We start from the raw sequence: 11,341 nt of genomic DNA, 5'->3' as shown, positions 1-11,341 counted from the left end.
TTTGACTTTGACCAATCTTTGACCTCTTTGAGCTCCAAATCAGCTTCTAGATGCTTTGTAGGATGCCAAATAAGCTGAATATGAAGTCCCACACGTTGCCCATGCTTGGAAAAATAAGAAAAGGCTAATACAGTAAAATACAGTAAAGCCAGCAAGCAATACAGCAAATTCGGCCAAATTGTTGATGCTGTCCATACAAGCCCTTTTTGATTGCATTTGAGGCTGCTTTAACTTGATTCCATGACCTTTTAGGCATATGTATTGAACCCATAAATCATTGGAACCATTTCATACTTCCCGGACTCCAAAAATGTACCAAAACCGTCACCCGGGTCCGTATCAGCTTCCACCACTTGGATGCTTAGAATAGGCTTTGTATCTTCAAGTATGGACAAGCTCTGTTGAGATTGATTATCCCCTGTATAAATACTCCCAGGTTGTCCTTAAATCTCTTAATTTGAGCTCTTGTAATTGGCCTAGTCTTCATCCATGTCAAGTCAGCACCCCAGCGGGTTATCGGTGGAGCGGGCTCGGGCGGAATCACATCAATGGCCACCCACACCATCCACTAATTACAATTATACATTTGTTACAGCACCCCACGAATATACCAAGCGTATAAATGCAGAAGGAAGATAATAAAAACAATGATAATAACAACAACAATAACAATAATAATGATAATAATACAATCTCTAGAGAAATTTGGGATAACATGCCTGAAGGCTATGACACTTACCCGAAGATTACGATACTTATATGAAGGCTACAATACTTGTTCGAAAACTACTATACTTGCTTGAAGGCTACGATACTTGCCGGAAGGCTATGTCACCCCCAAACCCATTAACACAATCATGTGGACAAGTATAATAATTGTACAGTTGACAACAATACTAACAATAATAATAATGACAATAATAATAATATCAACAATAACAAATAATAATATTAATAATCATAATGATAATGTCAACAATAACAACATTATTAATAATAATAATAACAACAACAACAATAGCAAATAATAGTAATAGTAATAATAATAATAGAAAATCATAATCATAAATAGGTGAAATAGAACTAAAATTTATAATTACATTACATAACTCACACACTCATAGCGGGGATACGCCTGATGTACCAGATAATATGCTAATGCACGGTCTCATGATATCAGCTATCGTAAGTACATTGCTACCAATATGACCGGGGATGATAGCCTATAGTAGCCGTCCAAACTACTGGTCTCGTAGGCAGTAGAACTAAAAGACTAGGCTGTTAATGAACCGAATTGGGTCGCTCCCTCTATATGATGTGGTACACATGACAACATAATATATATACATATACATTGACAGGACACCTAATGCACCATGTATATACTAGTGCTGCCAATTGATGCTTGGCGTCCTAAACACCACTTGACAGACAGGGGAGGGAGAAGAGAACCTGCATTGGTCCCATTAGGTGGCGTTTGGTATGCAGGATAGGTCCGGATCGGACAGGACAGGTTCGGATCGGATGGGATCGGACAGGATAGAATAATATAGTACTGTGTTTGGCATAATTTCAAACTGAATAATAGAATAATTGTCCCATGTTTGATGCAGAATCATACTAGATTGGACTATTTTATAATTTTAATTTTAAGTTTTTTAAAAATAAAAATTTTAAAAATTATATTTATATTTTCATAAAAAAAATATTATATTTAATTAAAATTGTAAATTTATATATTTATATTTACATACAAATTTTAATTTTTTTTAACACCTACAAATTAAATTAATATATAATTTTAGAAATAAATTAAAATAAAATTATAACATTTTCCAGATTTAGGTTCCACTTTAGAACCCAAATAAACTACAGCAGAAAATTTTTGTCCATATGAATGACGGTGTATGATTAGCGACTTTGCAACCATGAAAGCTCAAAATATAATTTATTCCTTCTATCTTTTCACCAAGATAGATGAACGTCCACCAAGCAGCCACATTACAAAATTTTCATAATTTGAAATTTGAGATTTTCCTAATACCATAAAACCAACTACAACAAAACCAAGGATATAAAAACATTGCAGAAAATTTTTACTCCATAATTGCAACTCCCCCAGCAGCCTTTCTCTTCTCTATCATGTCATTTGCTTCTTCTTTGGTAACTCCTTGCTTAACCAAAACAGGTGCCTTCTCAACCAGCTCTTTAGCTTCCTTCCGTCCTAGATTGGTAAAGGCCCTTCTTTAATCACCTTGATTTTTGCAGCAGTGTCAAACTTCTCCACCACCAACACACACACACGCACATGCACACAGACCCAAAAAAAAAAAAAAAAAAAGAAAAAATTCCTTGCACTCCTTGACGTAGAACATCATCAGCAAGAAGAAAAGCATCATGAAGTGGTGTTTGCTCATCGGCAGTATCAAGCAGACGGTCATTGGGAATCACTATAAGAGGGTCAACATTTTTCTGCAATTTTTCAATAGCCTCCAATGCCTGAAAAGAAACAGAACCAAGGCATAACAATTGTATTGTCCAAATACTTCACAACAAGAAATACACAAGAAAGCATCAATAGAAAGAACTTCTCTCAATTTGAGTAAATTTCTTGTTTAGTATATATCTAAATACACATCTTTATGTTATTTGAAATAAGGGCCAAAGTGACACCTGCCTGTATGGATCTCTTACGTCCTTCAAAGCTACAAGGATAGGTAACTACACCAATAGTCAAATAACCTGCCTCTTTGGAAATCTGAGCAACAATAGGGGCAGCACCAGAACCTGTCCCTCCACCCATACCAGCTGTTATAAATACAAGATAGCATTAGCAATTCCCTCTTTTGATTCTTCTGCTACTTGTTCCCCAAAAAGTGGATTCTCACCCTTACCTACATACACACAAATACTACAAAAAAGCAAGACTAGTTATACCAAAAACACCAATTCACTTGGCTCCAATTGTAATACTGATGCATACATTAGGCATGGTCAACTACATGAGCATGCACACACCAAAGGGATTTTTGTCAAGCAGAAGGATAATGCCTCACCTAGTCCACGAGTCAAAAGCTCTCCCATCTGAAGTGGGTTCTCAGCAGTAGAATGTACAAGTGCTTGAGAGCCCGTGTTTATGGCATAGAAATCTACAGCCTATTCTCAAAGCAGAGAAACGTTACCGTCAATAATCAACTAATTGCAACTTTGCAAGCAAACAAGAAGGCTTCTCCAACATATTGTAAAGTAAAAAGTCCCATATAGCCACTTCATGTAGCAGTTATTTAAAAATTAATTCTTCACTGAAGCAAAATCTAAAACTTCAATCCAAACTCACCAAATTAAGTCAAAAGAAAATAACCCACCGGTAGGAAATTAACTAGAAGACGTAATTTTCTTTTAATATACCAAATGTTTAGCTTCAAATGCCTGTGTTTTGAAATATAAGCACGTAGTGGGTTTTCAACAAATTACACCAATTACACACACTATCAGCAAGAAATAGAAGAAATTTCAAGGCATTAACCAGAACGCACAAAATTGAACCGAGAACCCACCTGTAAACCGCTACCAATCATGCGATTGACGGCATTGTTGCCACCTCCACCAACACCGACCACCTTAATTTTAGCGGATTCCATGGGTGCAAAGGAACAGCTTACGACTCCTACAGAGTGGCGTCGAAGACCACCCCTCTTTCTGTTACTCTGAGGAATGCACGTCCTGAGAAGACTCGAAGAGGAGCAAGGTGTTTTGCGGTGGTGAAACGAAGTGGGAATTGAAGGCGAGACCAGCGAGAAACAACGAGAGACAGCGAGACCCTTGGTGAGTTTGGGACAAAACTGACCCAGGGGGGAGAGAGGGTCAGTTTAATCCTTCGATCGGGGGACTAATTCATTATAGAGGTCAACTTGTCCCAATCCCTATATGTTGCTACCAAACACCGGACTGGGACATAATCCTATCCTGACCGGCCCAATTCGGTGAAACAAACATGCCCTTAGTGTTCTAATGGTTTGGGTGCTGAATAACCTACCATCGTATGGCCAAGGATAGCAGTTGATGCTCATTGTGTAAAAACCTTCCAACCTTATCTTAGGTCTCATAGGCATGGCTAAACCCGCCATCCTTTGGCTATTGTTGTCACTGCAAAATACCTACCTAGCCTCTTTCACCATAGCTCATAATGAATGACTATGTATGTGACTTGTGCGCTAATTCATAAGTATAACAATACAAAATACTAGTATTGTATGGTACATCTACAGATTAACTAATCACGTGAAATAAATATATTATATATATAGTTACCAAAAATGTCACTCCTCATAATTATACTTTAAAATGTAATTAAATGTTGTAACAAATAAATAAACCACATAATTAAGTAAGCAAATAGATAAACAAAACATTATTCTATTCTCAATTCAACATAAGGTTCTAATCCTTTTTTGAAATTTTATAAAATACTTAACTAACAATGATCGGTTAACTGACCCCTTCAAATCCAACTTTTGGTAATAACAAATTAAATGAATGAATATACACATAAATATACATATATATGCACAAATTTAATTATACTTGCATACTCACATATATATTCATATATATATATATAAATCTTTTAGCAAGTATAAAATATTTTAGCAAGTATATACACACATATATATATAGAGTCTAGCTATCAACTGCTCACATGCAGACCAAGAGAAAAGATGAGGATTTTGACGATGGTTGTTGGGAAAACCATCCTCTTTTATCTTGGTCCGCATGCGGATGGTCCGGATGGTGGAATCATCCTATATATACGTATTCATATATATTTACACATATATATAGTCATATATATATAAACACAATCTTTTAATAAGTATATACATATTCCTATATATATATGTGTGATGAGAATCTGTCTGAGCCCGTACAACCGACAACCTACTAGGGTATCGATCCAATACGGATGAAGACTAGGCCGATCACTAGAGCTCAAGCTAATGCGTTTAAGGACAATATAGGAGCATTTACACAGGGAGTATTTAATTCTTAGAAGAGCTTGTCCATACTAGAAGAGGCAATGCCTGTTTTAAGCATCCGAGTGGTGGAAGCCGTACCGAAACGGACCCAGATAGCTGTTTTCGTACAAATTTGGACTCCAGGCATCAAGGAATGGTTCCAACACTTCATGAACTCAATGAATATCATTAAGAGGACATGGAATCCAGCCAAGGCAGAATCAAAAGCATCTAAAAATGACTTGTACCAACAGCATCTTATTTTGATCGAAAATGTGTTGTTTAACCACTGACTTTGACTTTTCTTCTTGTTTGACTTATTCCAATCAAGGGGCAACATGTGGGAATCATTATTAATCATATTTGGCATCCTACATGCATATGAAAGCTGATTTAGAGCACAAACAAGCTGGAGATTGGTCAAAGATACTTTAATAGTTAAACTAGTCAACTAGTTTCCAAATTTGATTTTAACTTTTTGTTTTAGGAAATTAGTCTTTTATTTGGTTTCTATTTATTTATTTTCTAGAAAAATAAACTTAGGAAAGTTATTTTTTTATTATTTTCATTGTAAATTAATTAATTCCTATTTCAAAATTAAGGAATTAATTAATCCAAATTAGATTAGGAAAAGATGTAATTTTCGACCACCATTAGCTTTCCTATTCTATGTGGCCAGTTTTACCTAGTTAATTAGGGTTTTATTTTGTAACTTTTTAGTTTATTTAAGGGCTTGTTTTATCAATAATATGCAGTACATTATTCATACAAAAATTATTTGCGAGATTGAATTCTCTTTGTTCTCTTTGACCACCTAAAACACAATTAGTGAATGAGTGTTTTGGTTTGACTTATCAATAGGATATCTATCACCTATTGTGGCGTCTTCTTTATACCAAGGTTTCTAATCACAGGTTGGTCAGGAGTTAAGGTGGCCATTAGAACTTAAACATAATTAGATCCAGGGTAATATAATACGGGTTTAAGCGCAGGTCGTCATAGGTTTGTATGATTTGGTATTAGAGCCAAATTTTGTTTAGGCTTAATCTATCTTTGTTTGCTTTATTTATTTTGTGTTAATCTACAGTTTTAGCATTAGGTTAAGGTTGCTTCTATCATCGTACACATTCTGCATATTAAGAAAAAAAAAACTCATTCCTATTTAAATTAGGTTTTCCTAGTTTTACCGTACTTTTTTGTTTCCTGGTTTTTTGGTTGTTCTTCATTATAGCTCTTAGTAATTTAGTTTATTGTTGATTTTTCTTTGCTATTTTTTATCTTAAATATTTGCATTCATATATTCAAAAAATAAAAATAAAAAAGAAGTGTGTTTGCGGCAACATATATAGATTTACAAAAAAAAAATTGCAAATTTGTATTTTGTTGTTAGTCACGGGTTTGGTGGATTTTTGGTGTGGATTCTTGCTACCGCAGTTATTTTATGTTCTGTGAGTTAAAAAAAAGAAAATAAAAAAAGAAGAAAAGCCGACCAGATATAAAAAAACCTAAAAAAAAAACTGCAATTTGTTGAATGTGGAATTTGATTTGTTTGCTAGAAATTGTTGGAGCTGCTGATTTGCTGCTGGGAACTTTTATTTGTGACTACTAAAATTATTTGGATTAAATTGCTAAAGGATTTGACACAAAAACTTGAATTACAAAGTACAACAACCAACAACTATCCTATATTTTTGTTCAATTTGATTCTTGTTCAAGTTTGAATTTCTTTCTCTATATTAACTCCTTGAATTACTGCTTCATTAATATTCTGGACAGCTTTTAATTCATTCCCAAAATTTGCTCATTGATTTGCCTTTTTTTTTTTGGCTTAGAAAAGCCGAGAATAGGTATTTTCATTTTGCTAGGTATTTTCATTTCTCTCAGTATTTGTTTGATTTAGTTGCTATTTTGTTGATAAGTTTGATTAAAATATACTTGTGATCTAATTGTTGTTTTATGGGTGTTTTAATAAGAACTTTGAGTAAATTGTTTGGGTGGAAAAAGGCAAGAGCGTGTGAGTTTAAAAAGGGGTAAAAAGCCAAAACTAGTGTGCAAACACGAGTGTCGAGACCTTGTTTGAGTGAAACCCATGAGGGAGTGAATTTGGTAAGGATTTATTTTATTTTTGCAATGTTCATACTAACATGGTAGATTCAAGGTTGAGAAGAGGAGATCCACCACTAAGAATTAATGAAGAAGAATCCATAGGATTCCATGGTGATTCCTGAGCTATGGGGAGTGGTGAGCAAATGAACATGAAGGCTATTTTGGAACAACTACAGTGGATGAATGCTCAATTTGATCATATAAATCAAAGGATGGATAGATTAGAAACATCCCAAGGATTGCCGAATAAAAGGTTTGATGCTCATGGAGGCTGAGGTCGAGGTCAAGGCGGCCGAGGGTGACCTAGAGAGGAATTTTGGGTAGGTAACTTTCACGAGACTTGGAAGAGGAGTTTGATGAAAATTTTGCACTCCAAGGAAGAAATTACAACAATACGTAGAATTGGAGGAGATGTTGCATGTGGATATTAAACTTGAGCATCAATTCCAGAGGAGGAATACAAGCTCATGGTTTGAAGGAGTTTCAAGCAGTGGGAGGTCAAATCCAAGTACTTGGAAAAGTAATCCCACCCTTGAAGTAAGACAAAAGTCGAAACTTAGATTACAAAGCACCAGTTGGCCAAAAATGGAGTCCAAAGCTGAATCTGTCCAAGCACACAAAAGTGAAGGTAAATCTGATCCTAAACCTTCTAGAACTCATGAAATTATGTATTTTAAATGCCAGCGATGAGGACACATTGCCAATTAATCCTCGAATAGGAGGTTCATTGTGTTGAAAGGTAATGGTGAACTAGAATCTGAAAGTGAGGGAAGTGGGGGAGAGGCTGAATTGGATGATGAAGAACTTGGTGGGGATGAGCATGAGGGATCCAAAACACTTCAACCTTCAAAGGCTAACTTAAGCTTAGTTCCAAGGAGGGTCCTACTATATACAAAGATGAGGATCAAATTCAAAGAGAAAACATCTTCCATACCCGATGCGAAATTCAAGGTAACATATGTAGTATGATTATAGATAGTGGAAGTTGTGCAAATGTAATTAGTAGCATGGTAGTTGATAAATTAGGCTTAACAACTATTAAACATCCACAACCATATAGAGTACAATGGCTTAATGATAGTGGAGAGATGAAAGTAAATAAACAAGACAAAGTAAAATTTAACATAGATAAATATGTGGATGTTGTGTTCTGTGATGTTGTGCCTATGCATGCTGGTCATATATTGTTGGGGAGGCCATGACAATTTGATAAAGATGCCATACATTATGGGAGAGAGAACGCCATTGTTTTTAATTTTAAAGGCAAGAAGGTTAAGCTGGAGCCATTGACCCCAAAGGAGATTTTTAGAGACCAATTACAAATGCAACAAAGGAGGGAAGCCGAGAGGCTCAAAGAGAAGACTAGTATGGCACAAATGGTTTCATGATCCATTGAAGAGGGAAAAGGTAAGCTTGGTATCCAAGATAAGTCCTTTAAAACCCAAGTTGAGTGGAAAAATTATAATAAACCCGAGAGTAAGAAATTTGGTGCAAAAGCCGAGAATGATGTAAAACCCATTGAATCCGTGAGTGGGAAGGAAAGAGAGAAAAAAGAAAAGAAGAAAAAGAATTTTTATCAAAGCTTGGGTGAGGTTAAAAAATTATTTTTTTAATGATAAACCTTTACTTGTCATGATTTATAAAGATGTTTATCTAAAGATGCTTTTGTTGTATAGAACTTTTTTTTGCATTTTTGAGAGCTTTACTTAGTGGAAATTTGAAAATTTGGAAGAGATTAGTTGCTAACTTTAAAAAGTGTAATTTTTGCCTTAATGAGTATGTATTTCTAGATTTTGTTGTGATAGTGTTTGGCCTAGGAGGTTTGGTTTCCTTTCCTTTACCAAATGAGAGGTTTCCAAGAAAAAGAAAGTCAAAGCTTATGCCGCGTGTGGATGGACCTTTTCAAGTTTTGGAGCGAATTAATGAAAATGCCTCCAAACTCGATTTAATAGGTGAGTACAAAGTTAGTGCCACATTTAATATTGCTGATTTATCTCCTTTTGCTATTGGTGATGATATAAATTTAAAGACAAATCCTTTTCAAGAGTAGGGGAATGATGAGAATCCACCTGAGCCCCCATAATCGACAACTCGCTGGGGTGCTGACCCAATACGAATAAAGACTGGGCCAATCACTAAAGCTCAAGCTAAGAGGTTTAAGGATAACCTGAGAGCATTTATAAAGGGAGTAGCTAATTCTCAATAGAGCTTGTCCATACTTGAAGATACAAAGCTTGTTCTAAGCATCCAAGTGGTGGAAGTTGATATCGATACGGACTTGGGTAGATGTTTTCGTGCAAATTTGGACTCCAGGCAGCAAAGAATGGTTCCAAAACTTCATGAACTCAATAAATACATTAAGAGGACATGGCATCCAGCCAACACAAAATCAAAAGCATCTAAAAAGGACTTGTACGGACAGTATCTCAATTTGGCCTAAAATGTGCTATTTCGCCGCTGACTTTGACTTTTCTTCTTGTTTGGCATCCTACATGGCATATGAAAGCTAATTCGGAGCCTAAACAAGCTGGAGATTGGTTAAAGATACCTTAGTAGTCAAATTAATCAACTACTTTCCTAATTTGATTTTAACTTTTTGTTTTAGGAAATTAGTCTTTCATTTGGTTTCTATTTATTTATTTGCTGGACAAATCAACTTAGGAAAATTATTATTTTATTATTTTCATTGTAAATTAATTAATTCCTATTTCAAAATTAAGGAATTAATTAATCCAAATTAGATTAGGAAAGGAGGTGATTTGAGGCCATCCTAAGGTTTCCTATTCTATGTGGCCAGTTTTATCTAGTTAATTAGGGTTTTATTTTGTAACTTTTTAGCCTATTTAAGGGCTTGTTTTATCAATAATATTTAGTACATTATTCATAGAGAAAATTATTTGTGAGATTGAATTCTCTTTGTTCTCTTTGAACACCTAAAAAACCATTAGTGAATGAGTGTTTTAGTTTGACTTATCAAGAGGATATCCATCACCTATTGTGGTGTCTTCATTATACCAAGGTTTCTAATCACAGGTTGGTTAGGGGTTAAGGTGACCATTTAAACTTGAACATAATTAGATCCGAGCTAATATAATACAGGTTTAGGTGCAGGTTGTCTTAGGTTCGTATCAATATGTATACACAAGTATTAACAAGTATATACATATTCATGTATATATATATGTATATGTATGTACGGAAATTCTATGGTGAGGACGGTCCGCATGAGGACCGCAGTATTAGTGACGGTTTTTCATAGTATTAACGACGGTTTCTTAGAAAATCTTCACCATTACTATGAAAAATCGTCACCAATACTGTGGTCCGTATGAGGACCGTCCGCACCATAAACGGACTGTATGTATGTATACATAAGTATATATATATATATATATTCATATACATCTATACACATGGCAAAGGTGTACACACATATACTTATTGATACATATATATATATATACACAAAAGTATATGTATTTGCAAACATTCATTTGCAAACACTTAGCTCAAACTTACAGATCATGTAACTAGTAGTCGACAAATGGTCAGGAAGTTTTAGCCAAACTTCAAACCATTGTATCTTCTCAATCATTTGGCATTTGAAAAAATGGAGGGTCAAAAACTAGGGGGAGGGACCAAACTTGTGACATCCCGTACCAAAAATACACATGTTTTAACAAGTTTGACTAAGTTGACTAAGTTTGACCAAGTGAACAATATGTGGGTCCAAGTTAACTTTTTCAATGGTCAATATTTTTTGTTTGACTAAGGTACCATTGTGTAGATATCATCGATACGAGTTCATAGACTAGTGGCACTCCAAATTTTGAGTTATGGATAAAAAGTTATGGTTTTGAGAAGTTTTAAGCGTAAGTTTTATATCAATATCCAAACTAGTCTCCAGTTTTTGTCTGTTAGTGACCCAAGGCTCTATATAAGCCTAAGTAAGCATGACAAATAGGAAACCAATTTCTAAAATACCCATTTCATCCCCAAGACTGAAGAAATTCCTCCTCCAAACCCGTGGGTCCGAACTGTATCGTTTCGACCCGTTTAACGACAAATCGGGTCACCGCCGTTTTTGCCCATTCCAACCACCAAGCTATTACCCATGCTAGACAGGTAGTAATATCATGTTGAGGTGAGCTTGGCCATGAAATTTCACAGTGTACAGTGATCGGACACGTCGGGATCTGGCCAAAGAAGGTGGTGGCGGT

At 35.2% G+C, this 11,341-nt stretch overlaps 1 protein-coding gene across 1 annotated transcript; it reads right to left on the bottom strand.

Moving 5' to 3' along the window:
- Positions 1-2,096: 2,096 nt before the first annotated feature.
- On the bottom strand, positions 2,097-3,641 carry LOC125421050 (cell division protein FtsZ homolog 1, chloroplastic-like). The gene is made up of 5 exons (XM_060819834.1): positions 3,558-3,641; positions 3,057-3,156; positions 2,678-2,808; positions 2,367-2,499; positions 2,097-2,224 (listed from the first exon to the last, which is right to left on the bottom strand). The coding sequence occupies exons 1-5, from the start codon at positions 3,639-3,641 to the stop codon at positions 2,097-2,099; spliced, it is 576 nt and encodes a 191-aa protein (XP_060675817.1).
- Between the last annotated feature and the right edge of the window lie 7,700 nt (positions 3,642-11,341).

Source organism: Ziziphus jujuba, chromosome 8, assembly GCF_031755915.1.
Source record: "Ziziphus jujuba cultivar Dongzao chromosome 8, ASM3175591v1".
In the NCBI taxonomy this organism is placed as follows: Eukaryota; Viridiplantae; Streptophyta; class Magnoliopsida; order Rosales; family Rhamnaceae; genus Ziziphus; species Ziziphus jujuba.
The sequence above is the reverse complement of the archived record's forward strand: the minus strand, read 5'-3'. Positions and strand labels throughout refer to the sequence as shown.

What these genes read in the sequence shown, in the direction of transcription:
- LOC125421050 (XM_060819834.1), bottom strand. Translation starts at nt 3,641, where the DNA reads ATGGAATCCGCTAAAATTAAGGTGGTCGGTGTTGGTGGAGGTGGCAAC. An exon ending in GACGTAAGAGATCCATACAG is followed by an intron (nt 2,500 to 2,677) that starts GCAGGTGTCACT and finishes GTTTCTTTTCAG; the next exon opens with GCATTGGAGGCTATTGAAAA. An exon ending in TCTTGCTGATGATGTTCTAC is followed by an intron (nt 2,225 to 2,366) that starts GTCAAGGAGTGC and finishes TTACCAATCTAG; the next exon opens with GACGGAAGGAAGCTAAAGAG.